Consider the following 21,532-nt stretch of genomic DNA (forward strand, 5'->3'; position numbering starts at 1 on the left):
GACTATAAAAAACACAGCAGCAATTTTTATTTCTGATATCTATCTCCATCTACTGCTTCTAGGTCTAATACTTGGGAATAAATTAATCAGTCAACAATGCATGTGCTTGATAAAGTGCTGTATAAATTCACTTGTCAGGGACTTATTTGTCTTAGTCGCTCCCTTCCTTTGCCCCAGTTTTGCAGCCTGTGCCTTCAACAACTGTGTTTACTCTTGTATAAATTAAATTCATCAAACTCAGCTTCCCCGGTGCTCTGAACCTAAAGGTGTGCCTTGCAGCAGCAATCTACTAAGTGACGCTTATATATCTCCTTATCCTGCCAGGATCTTCCTTAACTACTTGCAAATCAGAAAATGAAGATCCAGGAGTAAGAGGATGAGAGAGATAGATACGAGACAGGATCAGAGGAAATTCTGAACCCAATCTTACAATCTCTATCCACATAAATAAAATAAACTACTTCTGAAAGTCATTCACATGCATATGAGCCAGCCATCTGAAAAACTCATCATATCTGCAATGTGCATTTTGCAGATTTGAATTATGTTGTATTGTGATGTTTGTCACCATAACCTTCTTTTTATCTTATATTAGTTTTTTTTTTTTTTTTTTAATCTTCTGGACATGGTAAAAACTAATAGATGTTTGGGCAAAAAGAATTAATCATTACTTTCTCAGATTATTTTAGCCACATTAATATGTTTGCTGGGATGATTAAGAGTATTTTTTGCAATGTTCTCTGTCTGCTTGGGACAGAAAATCCATCTTTACTTTCAAATGCATATTTCTTTAGTACAGTACCAGACAGATGGAGTCTCAAGCTACTACCCAATTCTCACATGTGATAAGTTCACTTACATTAATTAAGAAGCCAATATCAATGTTCATCTTGATGCCATAAAATCTTCTGCTTTTTGCTCTCAATAAGCTTTCAGAAATTTCTCTTAAACAAGCCATTTAAAAAAAAACTTTATATCTATATTCAAACCCTTAAATTYTTATTTAGGCAGAAATCCCGTTCTCCTCAGTGGATCTGTGTGGATTTTTTTTGCTTGAGGTAAGGTTGTAGGATGCAGACCTCATGCTCATGTGTTCCACAAACATCTTCACATGTTCTGAGTTCTTCATTATTGAAGTCTTTTCACCCACTGCCAACATTAAATAGCTATACTTAACTRTGCGTTTGATTGTAGACCCCATTCCCTGAGTCACATAAATAATATTTTAATATTTGAAAGCAAAGTGTCGTCCATCTATTTAGCTCACGCAAAGTTGGAAAACTGGTCTAAACAAATAAAATATTCAAACAAAAACCCAAGGAAAAAAGAAGGCAGCACGAAGTAGACTTTTGATTTTTTTTTTTTTTTTTTTTTTTTTTTTTTTTTTTGAATTGCTTTTCTGCCACCTTCTGGAGTTCAAATAATTGGGATCTCTGATATATCTGACATTGGCATAATTTGGTCTTCAATAGACACTGCCCACATTGTTACAAAGAACGAATTAATGAATGCATTTTGAATGCATTTGAACGAATTAATGAATGAATGCTTATTTATTACTTCTGAAATTCTGAACAGATGTGTCCGATTTCACATTCCCCCAAAAGATGAAAAGATGCAAACTGAAGGTTTGTACATGTAAATATTGTGTGTGTGTGCTTATGATGATACGGAAATTAAAACAAAAACCAAAAAACAGGTCATCGATCAGTGACTCAGTCTCCCTTATCATCAAAGGCMCCTGTGGCCTTTGCATGCACTGTGCATCAATAAATAACTAAGTAAATAAATAGATAGATAAATAAATAGATAAGAACGAAAGGAAGGGGCTCCGGGCTCCCCGGAGGTTAAAGAAACAGAGGGAAAAGGGAGGCTCCCCGGGCTCGGCCCGCGCTATTCCCAAGTGCGCCACGCGGCGCCCYGCGTCGCCGGGCAACGGGCGCGGCGGCCCCGGGGCGGCCGCCATGTCGGGCGGCGGGCGGCGCGCGGCCGAGGTGAGCGGGCCTGGGGCGCGGGGCTGGCGGCGACCGCGGCCGGGACGGGACGGGCCGGGACGGAACGGGACATCCCCGCGCGACGGGAAGGCGGCAGCGACTGCCTTTCTGTTCACCTGGATGCTAATGGAAAAAAAAGACATGCGCTTTACTGTGCGTTTTCTGCGTGTTTTAGTAGCGTGTGTGGGAGCTCCGGACCTTTTCACAGCTAAGGGCGTCTGGCAGGGGAGGCCMGGCGTGCCTCGCTCCGCCTGGAGAGGCCCAGGTAGCTACAATCGTTATCAATGTGACAGCCCTTTAGTCTCCAGCTGTGCCCTGGAGGAGGGAGCGCGGAATATGGAGAGTGCTCGTGGGATTCAGGCGCCCTGCGGCAGTGCTGGGTGCCGGGAAACCCTTCGGACCGCGGAATAGGTGCTTCCCACACCGGGAGGCTGAGCCACTTGCAGAAGGCTGGAACCAGTAGTTCTTGGATGCAGGCACCACAAATTGCTTGTTCCGCAGGGTACTCCAAAGTTTTATATATATGCATGTTAATAATAAGTTAATAAATTTAACTAAGTTATATATAGATATGTATATATGTGTGTATATATATCCGAAGGTAGCTGTGGTTGCTCAGGCCAAAGTACTAGCATTGACCAACTTCAATGACCAACTTGTGGCCGTTCCCCGAATGGAAGAGGAATCTGTAAGATATGTTCCATATGGGAAAAAATAGATAAAAATGAATATGCACAGGCATTTCTAATGGATCAAAATTTCAGTGACAAGGACAGCGTGAAAACACTTTATTTTACCTCCTTTTAAGAATTGGCCTGATATTTTACTTTTTTTACTTTTTTTCCAGTTAAGTGTGTTAATCTCTGTTGCTCAGTGTTACTTATTTATCTGTCAGAGGGAGGAATTAGTGCTTAATTCGAAGAAGTGAATCTTTCCTTCTGTGTCAGAGTTATTTGTGAAAAYATTTCAGGAGGAGCTGCAGGATACAATTACTGCTCATGCAGCAAGACAGCAAGCAGCCGAGTACTCGGATGACTTCGAGAGCGACGATGATGGCATGTTAAATAGTAAGACAGAATTAAATATTTTCCCCATGTTCTTCCCTTTCTTAGCTGGCCAGTAGTTCACAACGGATCTTTGTGAACCCACGTGATTTAACACGATTTCATTTTAACACAATTTTCATTTTTAAATCACTCATTCGGCTGTGTCCTTCCAAGYTGGTAGCTGATTTCCCCATGGCCTCAGTAGTGGTGCCCATCGGGTAGACCAGACACCTACTGTGCTGCCCTACACAGATGTGATCCCCCGTTTTGTTCCGTAGCTGTGTGTGAGTTCTACACCTAGAGGAGACAGGAGTTCACGGTACTGTAAAAGAGCTTCCCTTCGTGTGGGCAGACAGAAAGCCAGGCAGCTGTTTAATTACTTCCCAAATCTGGGTGATCAAGGGAATTTGGGCTGCAAGACAAGCTGCAGAGCATGCCTGCTGGGCAGTGCATACAGACCCTTAGGAASATGTTTGAGCTGGCAGTTTTTCCTGGGTAATGATGTATTAAATGTCTGGTAATGTTAACATCTATTCTAATAAGATTGGCCACGTGGCTTGCTGCCTTCTTAGTATGGTCTTGCATACTAAGGAAAATATGAATTCTAAAGTACTATAATATGTTTTTAAAAGGACTTCCTCTGTGTAATACCTACTTTTTATTCACAATACCTGAAGCATCCTTCACAAGTTGGTTAATTTCCCTTTGTAAACAAGAAGGCCTCTCTAGCATGTATTGTGTTACTCAACAATCATCATGACTTTTTCAAAAAAAATATATATGGACTGTAGCATTGAGGTGGAGAGCATATCCAATCTGCATCTTATTCTGTCCATTTCAGAGGGGGCAGAAGGGAACAAAATATAAAAGGAGGGTGACAGGCAAATATTTTGGTAACAGAATGTGCCTGGCGTTGTTATTCTTAACTTGTTTCCACTTATGGTGCTGGAAACACAGAGTTTTATTTAATCTTCAGAGATGTTTCAGAGATTTCAGTTGCATGACAGATAAGAATTAACTAATTAAGTTTTGAAGTCTTTACTATGTGTTAGGTCCAGAGAAACAGATGACAGGAGAGGAAGCAGAGTCAGTATGTAGTTTGCTGATTTTTGGAGAGAAGTGAAGTGCAGAGATGGAAGTCCGGAGAGGATTATAAGAAAAATGCCTTTAAAATATAGGAAACAGGTTCTATGCCTCCCCACCTCCTTTTTTTCCCCCTCTGTTCATTTCAAACACAAATTCATAATGTACTGTTTTCAGGTACTGTGGAAGACCTTCCTGAAAGTAATTCAGATATTGAAAGCACCAAGAAGTCAATTGCTTTTGAGAGTTCYCTCTCAGATGAAGATACCTCACAAAAAGCAGTTCCTTTGGAAAATGAAGCTGCCGACTTACCGTTTCATGAAGAGGAGGCTCAAGAAGCAATCATTTTGGAAAATAAAAACATGCAGGATGACAAAAGGGATAGTGAAGAGGAGTATTTAGAAAGTCAAAATGAAGGTGATGATAGAAAAAATGAGGAGGACTGTTCATCTGCAGAAGAAGTATCACAAGATAATAGTGAGAGTGGCCACTGTAATGATCTGGGCATGCCTGAACTGCAGAGAGAGACAGAAGGGCTTACACTGAATGAAGAAGAAAAGAAGCCCATACCAAAGCAAAGGGTGCGCAAAATGAGAAATGTGTCGGCATCAGGTGAAAAGAAAGAACTTAAATATTCTTGCTGCTGTTTGCTTAGGCATATTACAATATTYAAAAAGCAGTGTTGTAGATATATGTGCTGTTTTCATTTTTAACTGCATCTGCTTTAGTTTCAGAGAGTATGTTTAATATTCTTCTATGTTCTGTTCATCTTCTAGTGAGGATGGAAACCGAGCAGGTGTAAATAAACTACTAAGGGTTTCTTTTCAGGAGATGAAAGTAGATGTTTGGGAACTTGCACTCCATGTCTGTGGAAGTCCATCTCTATGGAGAGTGTGGGAGGGCTAGAGATTTGCCTCCTCTTCATGTGCATGGCACAGGGAGCCATGTGCACACACTGTCCACAGCCTTAGCAGCAAAGTCCTTAAGCAGGCACCCCTTTTCTGTGACCAGTTGGGCTACCTTTTTGGCCGATACAATGTTGAAGTTGTGTAATAGTGTATCATACAATGAGCTATAAGCAAAATATTTATGAATGCTCACAGACTGCTCACAGTCTTTTGTATATAGTCACATAGAAAAGAACATTAATGTTTCGTTATAAGAATGTCCAAGGCCATTTTTTTTTTAATATGGAAAGCAAAAAACAGCTTTGCTAATGAACGGTATGCAAATTGGAAGTGTCATAGGGCTTCATATTTCTTACCTGATTCCTGACATGGTCAGAATTTGTCCTCTGCCCCATTTTCATTATAAGTCTTTAGTTCTATGTTAAGAGAAGTTTATAGGTGGTTACTCCTGGTGGTAGAAGATCACAGCTTTGAAACTGGCAATGCGTGGTGTTATTGACTGCTCTTAGTTTTTCTCTCCACATGATGGCAGCAAAGCAATAGATACTTGAAAGTGCAGTTAAGCTCTGTGGACACCTGTCTTTTATAGCTAGTTACTGCTTGCATGACTTTGGGCTGCAGAAAAAAAAGTTTAAATACTTAATCTGCTTTGTATGCTTCTTTGATGTTCTTATGACTTACTGCATAGAAGTATCTCTGTACCTGTGGGAATATTCTTGTGGACTCTTTACTCTGTAAACATCCCAGGAATTATATAATTCAGCTTTACATGGCTGAGTACGCTTGAAGGGCACTGTGATAAAACTTCAAACTGGCACAGTGTTCTCTGTTTCCTGCAAGAGGTTTGTATCAACTGGGCTTTAATAAGCAGTACCTCTGTGGCACTGAGCAGGCGCTGAGCACATTTCTGTGTGGATGAGCATACCTAGAGGAAAATGCAGGTAGAAAGCTGTACAGTAGCTTGATCTTTTTGTTGACAGAGTAGAGATAAAAAAACAAGAAGAGGCRGAGGCTTATTAGCCAGGAGGTTTAGAAGGTGGAGGTCTAACCTGTCCTGCTCACAGAGCCCTGTGAGAAACTGTTCTGCTGCTACTGAGAGTGACTGAATTACAGAAGGAAGGTGAGGAAGCGAGATCTAAGCAGAGAAGCAGCCTCTTGAGAGTGTTGGTTTTTTTCCTGGAAACAGGATTTCATCTCGGTGACATTTTTCACTGGTTTAGTAGTGTACTGATTTTGTTTTATTCATACTCTGAGTGTCAAACAGTAATTATATATATTCTCTTAGTTCTAAAAAAATATATATATATTTTAAAGCTAAGTTAAATAATTCTGATTTATCACAAATTATTTATTTGTTTATTTGTGACTTTCTAGACTAAGGGTGTATGGCTAGAATGTTCTTCTCCACCACTTTCCATTCACTTACTTCCCACAATAAAAGATCTGGATACTCCAATTTACTTATGTGTGGAGATGCACCTTCTATAAAAGGTGTAACTTAGTTATGTACCACCAGATAAATGCTACCATTTTTACCTAAATATCATTTAAAACTGTAATACAAGTGCTCATGAAATCAAGAGTGGTGCTCTTAATTTCCTTTCTACYCTATTTCATTATCCTTGTGTTGCTTCTCTGTATTTATGAGAAGGACCTGGCCATTTATTGCAGTCATTTCCAAGTACAGTATAATCCTAGGCATTTAGAAGTTGGATCCTAAAAGCATCCCAGAAATGAAGAGAAACAAACTAAAGTCCAAGAAGTTTCTACTTGTGTCAGGTATCTCTGAGACTTAAAACCAATCATGTGTGTTTGCTTCTCTTTTGCAGTTGACATGACTYGGGCAAATCTTTCTCTTCTTCCTGCATCTTTCCCAGGCACAAAGTTTAACACAGACGGAGTAGCTTAGAATCTTTTGTATTTTTCTGAATTTGTGAATCATTAACRTCGTTTAGAAGATGTGCACACATGTAAATCTGGACTTCGGGACAGTGTCCATGGAACATGACTTTCTTAATCCTCCTTTTCAAGGAGGATTTCTTAGAAATAATCCATGGATCACAGAATGAAAACTGTTGGAGTGGCCAGTTAGACACCTTTTCTCTTTGCTAGGGGTATTGTACTGTGAGTGTTTAGCAGCATGTTGGATTGAAACAGGTACATAATTTATACTGTCAGATCCAAGGATAAGAATTCTGCTGAAATGGCCTGTGTATGGTCTGTAAAATACAGCCTAGTTGTATGTGAGCTAAGACTACTATAGAAAGGTCAAGAAATATTGATAAAATCTGGTGGAGTGTATCAAGCAGTGAGTAACAAATACACCTGGATGTGGTGCAGAAGTGGTCATGTGATTCCAACCAGACTGATACAAACTGCTCAAACATAGGTAGCCCCAACTGGCAAAAAATACAAAAAGAGTACTTACATGGTCTAGGTAGCTTTTCTTTTCAGCTCTCCCTGGGAAGGTTAGTATTTGTTGTTATTTTTGCAACAGAGCTAAATCGACTTGCAGGTGAAACTTCACCTTGAAGTTCATACCCCAAATCACTAGTAGTCAGCAGCAAATCAACTGTTGCCAGTGTCCTGTGCACTAAGTGTTGCTGCTTAATTACAGTTGTTCTCTTTCTAATGCCTACAACCTAGATAAAATTGCTCAACCTAGTAGGTGTAAAGTAAAATATGAGAAGTTTATATATCAACAGAACATAGAAAATTATTCACATAAATTCAGAATTCTGTTACCCTGAAATTACTTTCATCATTGTCAGTCTAAGTTAATTTTTTTACATCGTCACCAGTTGTCATGGCCTTTCTTTGTCTGTGTCCAAACTGTTTTAAAAATTTAGATCACTATATTAATGGCAGTTCAAATCAGATAAAAATGTTTTTAAAGTAGTATTATGTGGTATGCAACTGGCCACTTGAAGCATATGTTTAAATTGAGTTAGGCTTTTGTTTCAATCTCTACCCCAACATCTTGTTACCCCAATATTTTTTTTTTCCTTTTGTATCCCACTATCCCTCCCAAAACATCAAACCAATAAAAAACTGTATTTCAGATGAATTGTCATACAGCAAATATATCTGAATCAGAAATACGGTCACATAATGAGATTAGTTTGTTCCTCATTCTTCCAAATTTTGGTAGTAATTCACTAGATATCAGAATAGTTTTTGACACTGGCATGTTGTTTGGCTTTTGCTTTTTGTGCTAGGTTTGTGTTTGGGAGATAACGCAGACAACAAGTTTTATCTTTGTATTGGCCTTAGATTATGTAACATTTAAAAAAATGTGTTTGTGTTTAACTTAAATATACCACAAGTGAAAATTCCTGTCTTAATCCACATAGTTCTTTGAAAGAAGTGAATTTTAGAAGAGAAAATGCACTATCATGTATCATATTTAGTTCTGCAATGTATTTTTTGTACAAACATAACACTGCTAAGAAACTATGAAATTATCATTTGAATTATGAAATTATCATTTATACATGCCCTAAGTGAGCATGTCCTCTTAATCTATTTTTCTGCTTTTAGATCAAGATCAGAGAGAGAATATCAGCATCAGTAAGGAGGATAATGCAACAAAATCCCCTTCTGTGACAGACAAAACAAAGACCCCAGGCTATGAGGAAACAAGGGAATTAGAGAATGCAGCAGATGACAATTCAGAAAGACACTTGCAAATTGTGGAAGGACAAATAGTAACGGATACAATGCAGGACGTGTCAGTGGATCATAAATCTGAACATGCAGAGGTGAAGAAGACTTCAAAGGACTTCAACAAGGTATCTTTCATATATATTTGTACCATTGCTTAATCCTAGAAGTCTACAACATCCTACAATGTCCTAGAAATGCGCAAAAAAAAAAAAAAAAAAAAAAAAAAAAAAAAAAGCTGTATAACAAATTTGATGTTTGTACTTTACATGTGTAGAATTCTGGTACATGTACAGGTGACCATTTCCAGGTTCTGGAGCTGATGCTCTTTTAAACTGTGAATAGTTTTACACAAGGAAAAGTGCACAAATACTCAAAACAACCAAAAGTGTGTGTTTTCCATTCTTAATATTCTTAATATTGTTAAGCAAAGGAAAAACCCACTTTTGGGGTTCTTTTTATTTCTTTATATTTCTAGACTATAGATAGTGTTTTTTAGTTCAGAAGTGGTTTGTTTCTTAGTGCTTTTCCAAAAAGATACATACATTACAGTCCTTGGTGAGGATTGGATCCTTTCTGTATTAGCCTGACTGTTTTGTATGTGCATTTAGCATCCTTATTAGCTTGTAAATTCTCTGTACTCTTGATGTAGTCCTGTTACATATATATTACATATATATATATATATATGTTTTTATTCCTATTCCTTTTGTATTTCTAGAAACAAAGTGAAACTAAGGAGACGGTTCCACAAAACATGAAAATGTCTTCATCTGGCAGGTAAGAGAAAGATGCTGCGTGTCACAGCCCACAGTTCAAAAGCATTCAAGGACCCTCCAGATTGTGTTTTCCTCTTATTTTTTGCCAGCATTTTCTTGGCWGCTAACACCCTCTTAACTGCATGAGGAAAAAATCCTAGTAGATGTTTGATAACCCTCCTCCTCGTTTCATCTATCAGATCAGACAGTAAGCCTTTTCCAAATCTGTGATGGGCATTTGCTGCTGGATCCACCCRTGAATGCAGCCCTTGGTGCCTTTAGAGGTTTTAAGCTGATTTATATGTGAAAGTATAAGGAACTTGTAAACCATCTTGGTGTGAATGCGTTGTACAGTGGTTCGTTTTGCCAGCAATAAGCTCCTCAGAAAAAAACAGACTTTTTCCTCCCCCTCTTCTCCTCTGTCCCCAATCAAGAGCCCGCAAAAACAGAATCACAGTAATTTTTGGTGTATACTKAGTAAAAAGGAAAACTGCTTGGTATCAACTACGGCAAATGGAAAGATCATTTTACTATATTTATCTTGGTATCTTTATAGGTCTTCGTGTTTTTCCCACTTAAAGAAAAATATGACAGCTCTTCCTTCATCTAGAGCTGTTTCACCTCAGTACTTGGGCACGTTACAGGTGTTGGAAGGGAAGCGCTCGCAGAAGTGCAGCGCAGAGCTTGGCAAAGCAGACAGCATTCGGGCAGCTGTGTACCAGGTAAACCCTCCATTGGGAAACAGAACCCAGCCATGCACAGAAAGGACTTCTTCAAGGAGTCAACACCTTTTACTTTTTCGATTTTTTTTTTTTTCATTTTAAATGAATTTGCATTCATTTAATTAGCAGATGCTGCCCACGTTGGAATGTGTTTGTGATACTGTTACAATTCTGAAACAAAATATAGAACCTGAAATCCATTGTTTTGTTTCCATATTTTTTAATGGTAAGAGAAGTTAAATTTAAGACACTTCATCTTTAAGCACCTTGTAAAACACACAAATAAACCATGAAAATTTCTCCCTCATTTTGCAGATAGCTTGCAGCACTTTATGGATGCTTGTAGTCTCACTCTTTCCAGTTCTGTTTAWTTGTAGTTATTAGCAGGAGACGCAGCAAATCTAAACAATATTCCTATGTCCCAAGTAGCAAGATTTATTATTCCATTTTTCTTTTTTATCTTTTCATTTTATGCTTTTGTTCTGCTGATTTTTTTTAAAAAGATCCTCGAACTTTTTCTTTGTAACTAATTTTAAAACTTTTGACACTTGATTAAAATATTTGTGTATTGAAGATCCTCAAAATACTGCATTTGATAATTAAAACTTATTTTTTTATATGGGATAATTACTTAAGTAGCATGTGGAAAAAGCAAGAGTCATTTTGGTGGTCATTATATTAATGCTGTTTTAATAACATTCAGTTGTGTTGATGGAATTTTAGTTACCGCTTCAAAAGATTTTTGAGGTATAGAAGTCTTCTAATGAATTTTTCAGGATTGGCTGGAAAAGAAAAGAGTCCATCTACTGGAATTAAAGAGAAATAAAAAGAAACAAGCTGAAAATCTSAAGAACAATATTGAAAAGGTTTGTTTACATTCTTGTTCTGAGAGAAACAAACTGTATCTCTTAGAAGTAACTTCCACATTGTATTTGTTGTGTTTTAGGAAGAATTTTTTTGTTTGTTTCTTGACTGAGGGTGTGCACTGCTTTCTGCCTATCTATGTCACCTTCCCACTGTAAGGTTTCAACTTTTTTTCCCCAAGTAGTACAAGGGGAGCTGAAACAGTAAGTGGTGTGTCCTAATTCTTACAGTTGCAAGGGAATACGGCTAAGGTTTTTATACACAATTAGCCTGTATATTAAAAGGGGACTTCTTGGTTTGATTTTTCAGGTTTGTTTGTAAAGGCTTTGGCATGATCTTTAGCCGTTAAGTTTTAACTTGTCATGTGTCAGAAAAAAATTGAGAAAAACATCTCGAGAGATGCAATATCTCTCATTTTCCTGTATTTCACATCCTTTAACACATTCCAGAAGTTGATTGCATCAAATAAACCTTAAATTAAAAATGAACAAAGAAAGAAAAAAATTCTGTTTATATCTAATTTTGCATATTGTTTGTAACATTGTCTGTAGATCACTTTTCATTGTTGCTCAGTCAGATGCTACATTTGAGAATTAAAATAAGGATTTTCAATTATATACTTTATATTTAGAAATATTTAGTTGCATTTAAATGTAGAATTGTTTTCAATCTAGAAAGAAGCTGCAAAAAGAGAGGAAGCRATTGCATCTTTTGAAGCCTGGAAAGCAATGAAAGAAAGAGCAGCAAAGAAATTAAGTGAAAAAAGGAAGCTTGAGGAGTTGAATAAAAAGAGAGTGGCAGAACAGAATGAGGAGAAGAGAGAAGCAGCACAGAAGGTAATGTGAAATTGATAAATAAACACCTGATATTGTTCAGGAAATTGTTGAGAATTTTTTTTTAATTAATCCAGCAAGAGATGGAAACAAACAAAATTCTAAAATCTGAACATATTTCATTTTKGTGGAGAGTTCACAGCAGATTCACTTCTGTGTTGGAAATGAATAGCAGTTAGTTTTGCACGATGAATAGGCATTTTTTCATTTTTCAGTATTATGAGTTGAATGTAAAATAAATTCTATATAAAYACATTTACAAAGAACTATATTACTTTCTGGGAAAAAATAATGTGATCCTTTTTATATASTGATATATAGTCACTATAATCCCTTTCATAAGTGATATCAGCTTCTGAGCAGTGCTACAAATAACTATTCCAAATCTGTAAGCTATAGAAATATTGTATCACAGAATAAGCAAGGAGGGTATCAACAAAAATGTGAGAGGTAAGATTGCTAATGAATCTGTTTTCTCTAGGCATTTGAAAAATGGAAAGAGAGGAAAGTAGAATACTTAAGAGAGCTGAATAGAAAAGAGAGACAGTCTGAAAGAATCAGGAAGAAAAAAGAAGAGGAATTAATTGCAGAAAAGAAGAGAGACAGCATGTCTGCAGTTGAAAGATGGTATCATCACATTGGKTTTTGCACTAAAATAATTTTCCCAGACCTTTGCTTACAGGCACTACGTCTTTTGTGAGTGTTCCATGTGTTTGTGGTGGGGARATCAGGCACACTTGGGATCAGGTGTTGTGCTCCCAAGGGAGAACAGGCGGAGCAAGRAGAACAGGCTGCGCAGCCCTTCCAGTCCTGTAACTCAAATGCTTGCTTTCCCCACAAGCCACATACTGCAAGAGTCAATGGGCAGCATAGCAAGTGTCATGGAGTGTCATAATGTCTATATGATTGGGTTCCTAATTCAATACCGAGCTTTAGGAAGGACAATAAACCTTCCTTAAGGTTTTATTTGGGCTCTGTGCAATAGCGTGGATGAACCTAGGTATATTCAGAAGCAGATGTATGTGTCTGCTGGAGGAATTCTTTTTTTAGTRCAAGTTTTAGAGCATGGACACAATTTACTTTTAAATCTATTTTTATCTGGTAGAAAATAAGGAAGAGAGTAGTACGAAAAGATGATGCTGTAATAGATAGTAGGTTCATGTATACCTTGGTAATGTAATATATCAAGATAGACTTTGAAGATTTTTACGACTTTCTTTCCCAAATATTTGCCATCTATTTTCAAATGCATAAAATATCTTTCTTACTGTACTCCATTTGGTTAATTGGTTAAAGATACAGCATYTAGCTTGTCGAGTGATGCTTTCCTGTTGTCCTCTGTCATGCAGGAATGAAAAAAAGGAGGAATGTATAAAACAAAAGAAGGTAGAAAAAATCCTAGAGAGAAGAAAGCAAGAAATGCAGCAGGTGAAGAAAGAAGAAAAAGATAAAAGGGCTATGGAAGAATATGAAAAATGGCTGGTAAATACCTTTTTTTCCACTTCATTAAAATCAAAAAGGTTAATGAGGAGGAATGAGCATTTATACTTTGTTTTATAGTCTTTGGCTATTTTCTTGCTTTTAAGAAAGAGACCAGCTGATGGCAGTATTATGTAAAAAGTTCCCAAATTTTCCTGAGCAGAATGATGGTASAGTGTGCTTGATAAGTAGAATATGTGGAAAATATGTCTCTCCTACCTATGTGCTGTTGAGATTTGCATTTGATAGTCAGCTTATTTCCAGTTTCATGTCAGGAACAACCGTCTCAGAAGAGCCCACTTCCCCCAGCACAGTATTAGCAAGAGCACCAACAGCAGAAGTGAGGAGTCAGGGCAATTTATGTTTAAGGAAATATTTAGAATGGAGAATATAATGACTTAAAATAGGCTAAAGCAGTTAATGTTGAGATTATTTCCCTTTAATAGAAAGAGTTGAACTCTCAAGCTCCTGATTTTATTATTTTTGCAMCACCATACTTTATTCCTACTTATGAGGCAGTAACCTAATCTAGTAGTCAAGTCCCAACAGTAATGCAGAAATCTTTCCATGCTATAGACAAACTAGAAGAGCATTTATATTCTTAGCTTATGCTGCTTTCATAAAAAAAAGATGTAACTTGCAAGGTAAAGCAAAAATGAGCTTTTCATCTTCACCCCACCATGGAGTCATTCATCATAGCAGCTTTCAAGGTTTTCTGGGTTTGAATGTTTCTTCTGTTGTGTCTTCCTTGCACTTTCTGGCATACCTCCTGTGCGTAAGGTTTCTGTTGCCTTTCATAAAATGGGATCTTGCAATCTAGCTGGGTGAAGGGCCCTTACTAAGATTCATTTATATTGTCRAGAACTTAGAAAAATCTTTTTCCAGAGCAAAGAGAGCTTTCTCTTTGCTCTCCATGGATAGATGAGAACTGAAGCAAACAGACCTACAAGTTTGGGGTAGATTTAAAAAGAAAAAATCATCTTTTATTACACTAACTCAGAAACCAAGCATCATTACCTGAAACAACAACAGCTTATCCATCTTTTCCTTTTTCTTTCTTTCTTTTAAGCCAGATCTTAGGCTTCAGTCTTATTTGACCTGACCTCTTGTTCAAACGCCTTTGATCACTGTAGTCATGGATGAGAACTGTTTTCTCTGGTTCCCCTTATAAAGTAATTTCCAGTTTCATCCAATGATCAGTATCCAATCTTAGATTATTTCTTAATAGTCAACATTTGGGTGCTAATACATCCAAAGAGAGAAGTACTGTGATGTAAGTACCATGTGAGCACTTTGCCTGCGTGCGCTCCCCGTGCAAAGATCATCCTCGATTTGCTTATGCAAGCAAATCAAAACAAAAAAACAAAAACAAGATGGTGGAAGATGTGGAAGGTACCCAACTGCTGGGCAGAAGTATTGCTAAAATGACCTCTTTTTCAATGACTATGGGAAAGTGAGAGTGCTCACCCCCATAAGATAAGTTCACTGACACTTGCCACACCAAATCTTAAAACTTTCAAATTGTACCCTCTGCTAATATGCCTTTGTTTGAAACAGTATATTGGGCATCTTTTTATTATATTGTATTCTTTCATCAGAATATTATTTAAGTTCCTATAGKAATAGGAGAAAAACATACTTTAGTTAACTGCAGGAGAAAAACACTTGTGTAAGTAATGTTGTCAATTTATTATCAAGAGATCTAAGATGGTATTTGCGGAGGATCAATGGGCATCAACTCTGAGAGGGAGAAAGGAAGAAGGCTTTTTTCCAAATAAGATTTTTTTTTTTTTTTGAAAAGGAACATTATCAAAGCAAGAGTAACATAATAGGAAGAGTTCTAGAATRTTTTCATTACCAGTAAATAGAAATAAATGTGTGAATTAATTCTTCACTTTCCAGAAGCAGATGTTTGTCAAAACCTATGGGTAAAACAAGTTCAAATATGACCGTGCTATAGTACTTGTAAAACATTGGTAACATTTTGTGTTAATGGCAACTGTTGTTTGTGCTCTTGGAGGTCATTGTGAATGCTTGATAGCATAACTGCATTGTGTAAAGCCTTTCAAAGGCATGGAAATAAATTCTCTGAAAAAGGTTATTAACAYTTGTAAAACACACAAAGGATAATCTTGAGTTAAAAATTTCAGTCTGGCTAAGAATATTTAAGCTTCTGACTTATTTTGTTTGCAAGCATTTGTCTTGTTATTCACCAAGCACTCTTCCAGCCCATCAAGATGTAACACTTGATAAATCACCACTTTTTATTTAATACATACCAGTCTGACACTTTTCAGTGACACGCACCTATTCTGTGGAGTGGAAGGCGATAAAAAAACAGCAGGAAGTTTATTCCAGCCAGCTTATTTTCTATAATTTTTAAAATGYTAATCTATTTTTTTCTGTAACAACCCTCGGGAAAAAAAAGTGCTATTATCCTACATATTTGTTCATATTCTCCATTATATGCAGTAATCATTAACCTGATAATGCAYTGATGAAAATAATGGGCACTGTGCATTCTTTCAGATTTATAATTCTGAATAATATAGTAAGGTTAGGCACCCTGTAAAAAGTTTCAACTCTACCTTGAGGTTGAACATGATCAATACCTGGTTTTGACGTCCTAAAGCTATTAAAAACATCAGGAAATCAATGCAGAAGTTGTATTGGATGAGCCTCAGTGATTTGTTGCTTTTTRGGGACTAGAAACAGCTGAGCTGAATTATTCATTTCATGTGGTTTAATAAGATCTAGTTGAAAATACTTTCTATATTGGAATTTTAATCTCCTGGCATTGCAATATGTTAGAAGTTTGTCCATTATTATTCCTCTTAAATGTTCTGAGGCGTCTGTACTAGCCAAAACTCAATTACTATGTGGCAGTCATACTGCTAAAGAGTATCAACTTCTCAGGACTTTTTAAGTGAAAAAGTTGTTCATCTTACCAGGCTATTCCTTGTCTCCTTGAAGTAGGACTGGGAAAGAACTCCCAGTAGAGGAAGAGGCCAAGCAACAAAGTTACCTAGTGTGTGACGAACTACAGCTGTTTRCCTCTTTCATCCTTTTTGCTACACTTTTCCTATATGTGCACACACTCTCTTGTTCATTATTTTAGGGAAGATTTCAATCAGATAGGTGAATTGTGGTCAGCACTAGTACATGAAGAGTTTGCGTATTGGAGGTAAGAAGTCGTAAACCCAGATAAATTAAAGCATGACTATTTGCCTGGCATTGGAATCTGTACATGAAAAATTGGGATTTAAACTCAAACATTGAATCAGAATGTTTCTGATTTGAACATTGAGAATTGTGACATAATTAAAGTCCAAAAGCAACTTTCACTGCCTGGGCATATGCTTTATTTTTGTTCTGGAATATTTCAGCATAACTATAGTGTGGAACATGTATCCAATAGACCAGTGCTCTATAAATGTAAAATATGCACACTTCTTTGTCATACACTTTTTCAAGTTAATGCCAATACTGCTACAGKAAGTCCCACTTTTAAATGTCAAATACAGATTCAGATTCTAAGAGGGGTAGAGTATGACTAATTTTTATAAAAATAAATTTGCAGAATACATGCAAATACTCCAAATAGAAACGTGAATCATATAGGTTTTCTAATATAGTGCATATATTCTTCCAAAGCTCATCTATACTGCTTGCACATTTTGTCTTCATTTTTGAAAAATAGTSATAATGCAGCTTGCTTTCCCTCCTAGGGCACTGATCTATTCCCTTAAAAATTTTCCAAAGGGGCACCTTGAATGTGTTCTGAAGACCCAAAGCCATTAGTTAGATTCATCTAAGGACAAGCCATAGGACAGAATGAGGAAAATTCAAGTGAAAGATGACAGAGAAAGTAAGGATCTCACAGGGCTGAGGCAAATTTATCTTATGTAACAGAGGAAGGTAAAAGATTATATCTCCCTATAAAATCTTATTAGACCAACTGATAAAGGGCGGTATCGCTTGTTTTAATAAAAGCATACAAACCTTGCCCTGTTATTATCAGCTTTACTACATGAAGTAGCTTTATGTTCACCTAGCCAGCTCAGAYACCCATAACTAAAGTGGATCTTCTGGTTTATGTTAACAAAGACTGCTGCTGTTGATGGTTCAGATTGTTCTATTATATATTGCATGGATCTGCAGTGTAATGTAAAACTAGTATTACTACACTGTGAATAGTGCATGCACACAATGCAAGGGAAAAAACACAATGAGACATCTACCCCCACTTGCCAGTCTGCCCCCTTAGCTGCAGTAACCTTATTTCTCTTCTCCCTTATGAGCAACATGCAGGCACAGCTACCTGCACTACGGCAGTTTTCTGGAGAGAACATCCATCAAAGGCATAGAGACATGGATTATCTGAGAGTGCCATTTATCTTAAGGATTCCCCTTCAAGGAACAGTACTGGAATGCAGTCTGTACATGTGAAAACACAGGACTTTTGGGGTGCCTCAAAATATTGTCTGGTAGGGCCCTAGGGAGGCAAGGATCATGTTTGGGTTTGGCACATTGTGTTTCTAGGACTGACTACGTTCCAAGACTATACCTAAGAGGGCCTGCGTACCTTGCACTGTTACCACCACTGGGACTGGGGCCAGTGGTGGCAGAGGCGAGTGCTGCCCAGGCACAGGCAGGTGGCTGCCCAGGCCCCCTGGTCCATGGGGCACCCCAGCTGAGGCCCTGCTACCCAGGAGCAGCCTTGATGCCACCCACAGAGAAAGTCCTGGGAGTGACAGGTGCCAGTTCTGCATCACAGCCCTCTGAGTATGACCTGAGGCAATTTTGCACCTAGAGAGCCTACCCTCCACTATACTGGACTGCTGATGATCAGGTAACTCTCAGATACTGGTGCACATGGCTAAAACACAGCTCTCCTCTTTCTGAAGAATACTTATTTTGTTTAGAACAGTTCCATCTAAAAGTTGAAGGAGAATTGTAAATAATCGCAAATTGCTTCAAGTAATGGGTCTCTTGAAAATCATTAATGAGAAAAAAAAATTGCAATTATTTTGCTTATCCATCATCATAACTGCCCATTGCTGTTCAAAACAGAAAATGCCATTAGACCTGTATAATACTTAGTAACATAAATCAGATATTTAATTATAATTAAGTTGTTCACTTCTTGATGTATTCTAGCATATAAGAAGTGTGATTTAGTAAGTACAGAAAGTTACACCAATTATCAAACATAATGAGAACGTATTTTATACCGATGTAGGTACCCTCTTAAACTGGAGAGAAAGAATTATGATGAAAATAACTGTATCCAAAACAAATACATTAGCTATTCTTCTATGGGTTCCAGTGTGCTTCTTGTTTGATAGTGCTCAAAACCAGCTCATCCTTGGAACAGTCACCTTAATCCTAAAGGACAACAAATGTATAATATTGAACTGAACTGCATATGATGGCATCCTTAAAAGGCAAATCCTCTTTGCACATTAACTTCTGGTTTTACACAAGAAAGGTGTAACAGTAATAGTTTTTACATTGCTGGAACTTTTCTTTGACACAACTTCTTATTCATAGGAAAAGAAAGAAAGGAAAGAGCAGCTGGAGAAGAAGCAAAGGAAACTCRGGGCCATCCTTGCAGAAAAAGCACCTTCTCCCTGGAGCCCTCCTGGCAAAGTCACATATTCAAGAAACTACTGAGCAGTCCACTGTCTTCTGCATGGAAGGTTAATCAGCAAAGTGCTGACAGGGACTAGCCATTGTGTCAGAAACAGCTGATTGTTTCACTGAATCCATAAGGAGGGTTGTATCCTTTCTTTTTGGTTCATTTCATCTCTGGAAGTTATAGATCACCTGTTGTTTCATATTGTTTTCAGCAAATATGCTAATTTATTTAATTTCACAGTTTAACTTGGATACTTCTTTGCTGTTTTGCTGAAACTGTGTATTCGGGATGTGCAAGACAGGACTCTGGCATTATCTCCCACTAGGTAACAATTTACCTAGCAGAACTATTCAAGWCCCTGGCAACACAGTGCTAATCACAGAACAGAACTGCTGCTCAGAGTGGTCAGTTGCTCATAATCAAGAAAAATATTTACACCTACACATTTAAAAGAGCTTTTTATAAAAAAAAAAAGTTGAATACAAGTGCTCAGACAGGAGCACCCATGCACATCAGCTCTCCACTGAGCTTTAGCACTAGGAACCTTCAATATAGATTTAGTGCACCAAGACACTATAATTGAAATTCCATGGAAAGATGGAAGGTCCAGCTATCAACAGATCAGGAGAGTCTGAGGCAAAGCACACAGGAGTGCACAGCACTTGGGACACCCAGTGATCCTGCTCTTCACTTCTGTGGACCCAGCTAGGGAAGTGGGGCAGGTCCCTATGGACAGGCTTCCAGGCAACTTGCAGCTGCAAGTGAAACTAACAGTAGAGGTAGCAGCAGAGCTGCAGAAGGGTTTGTCACATGCCAATGCCTAAAATAAATAATGCATCTTTATTCTCTTCCAGCCTTTAAAAGATAGGATAGAAAATGTTTGACAGAAGGCAGGAGTGGGAAGTGATCATTCAGTGAGATACCTAGAATTCGCATGAGTTCACACATCCTCAGTTAGAAAAAGATGAAGATCTGTAGGCATGCAAGAGTAGCTAATGCAACAGTTTTATAGTAAAATTTTGGGAGTTTTGTCTTATTTTACATAAAAACTTGGACTTGTCACAACATGATGCAAGCCTTTCAAAAAATAGAACTGAGAAATACAAACATACATAAACATTAAAAAGTACATTTATCCATTTGAGCAAATCCTGTTAATGTATTTGATGACAGAGGGTAAATATTTTGGTATTTAATAAAGTATATTTTAGTACATAGGAATCAATATTGTCATCTCAGGCTATAAAATTTTATTTAAAGCTTTTATGCATTTAAATGAGCTTAGTGGTACACGAAGCAGCAGCCATTTATCCTGTCAGCAGCGATGAAGCAAGACCTGGAACTGTTGGCCACTGAAGTCAGAGACTGCTGCAGAGCTCCCTCCTGCAGCTCGCCAGCCACCAAACCGGCAGCCCCATGGAACACAAGAACCCCAGAGAGCTTGATGGAGGAGCACCACCTCTCCTTTATTCTCCCAAGTTTCTTCCAGCATAAAGGCGCTGCACTGGCACACTAAAGGCACTAATTAAACTTCTGTGCTACATACAGAACTGCCAAAATCTGAAGTGCTAAGATTTGGTCCAGCTAAAATGTTGGCAGGTGGCAAGACCCCTCAAATCCTCTTGAGCAACGTTTCTGCAGAAGTTTTTATATAAATTATCTAAGCAAGGTAGGATTACATGAGGATAGTAAACAGCTTTTCATTTCCATCATGCCAGTTAAGGATTGTGCGCTGTTGTCATTTACTGCTCTTTCATATTCAGAGTTTAAGGCCATTAGATCTCTGTGTAACAGGAATTGCTACATGTCACCTGTGTACCAAACTGAGCCCCCTGAGTCCAAAGTATTTTACCTCCTTTTACCTCCTGTTTTTTACCTCCTCCATTTTAAAAACAGCCACAGCTTCCCTAGCATAGGATTTGTCTTAGAAAAAGAAAGTATTTGCTTTGCCTTGAGSAGCAAGCTTCAAAAAGCAGCAATGGACATGCTATAACCCTGCACTGTACTCTCCCTTTTAAGCATGGGCATACRTACCCAATGGTACTGGGGTGCTGTCACTCTAAATGTGGTACACTGGAACTGGCAGTATCACTGTTCATCCCTGCAGCAGTGAAGTACTGTGAAGTAGAGATTTCCCCACATCTGCTTTACAGCATAGAAAATACATTGAGTAAATTATAACTAAAGCAACTGAAGTCAAGCAGAAGTGTTATCAGGTAAGAAATGCTTTTAATACAGGAAAGGCCTAAAATATTCAGATCTTTATATTTTGGTAATAACTGTAGAATAATTTAGATTGGAAGGGATGTCTGGAAGTCTGCTGATCCATTCCCATGTTCACAATGGGTCCACTGAGATCTAGTCAACTTATGACCATCTCCAGAGAAGGAGATTTCACAACAGCTCCTAGAAAACATAAGTGTGCAACTAGCTCTCATTCTTAAAGAAATCTATAGAAACATTTCCCAAATTGGAATCTCCTCATTTTGCAACTTAGGATGATTGTCTCTTGTTTAATTACTGCACACCTGAGAGCYGGTC

The 21,532-nt window shown here is 37.8% G+C and overlaps 1 protein-coding gene across 1 annotated transcript in view; it reads left to right on the forward strand.

Annotated features, from left to right (window-relative positions):
- The window catches only part of MAP9 (microtubule associated protein 9), a 23,517-nt gene extending 3,385 nt beyond the window's left edge, over positions 1-20,132 (forward strand). Inside the window, exons 2-11 of the mRNA XM_026041626.1 lie at positions 2,965-3,061; positions 4,301-4,735; positions 8,572-8,822; positions 9,416-9,474; positions 10,009-10,174; positions 10,951-11,040; positions 11,713-11,874; positions 12,353-12,498; positions 13,221-13,353; positions 18,904-20,132. Of these exons, the coding sequence (XP_025897411.1) occupies positions 2,965-3,061; positions 4,301-4,735; positions 8,572-8,822; positions 9,416-9,474; positions 10,009-10,174; positions 10,951-11,040; positions 11,713-11,874; positions 12,353-12,498; positions 13,221-13,353; positions 18,904-19,026 (1,662 nt within the window). The 3' untranslated portion in view covers positions 19,027-20,132. The remainder of the gene's footprint in view (positions 1-2,964; positions 3,062-4,300; positions 4,736-8,571; positions 8,823-9,415; positions 9,475-10,008; positions 10,175-10,950; positions 11,041-11,712; positions 11,875-12,352; positions 12,499-13,220; positions 13,354-18,903) is intronic.
- Positions 20,133-21,532: the final 1,400 nt, after the last annotated feature.

This window comes from Nothoprocta perdicaria, unplaced genomic scaffold (assembly GCF_003342845.1).
Source record: "Nothoprocta perdicaria isolate Ctin4 unplaced genomic scaffold, notPer1 scaffold_29, whole genome shotgun sequence".
NCBI lineage: Eukaryota > Metazoa > Chordata > Aves > Tinamiformes > Tinamidae > Nothoprocta > Nothoprocta perdicaria.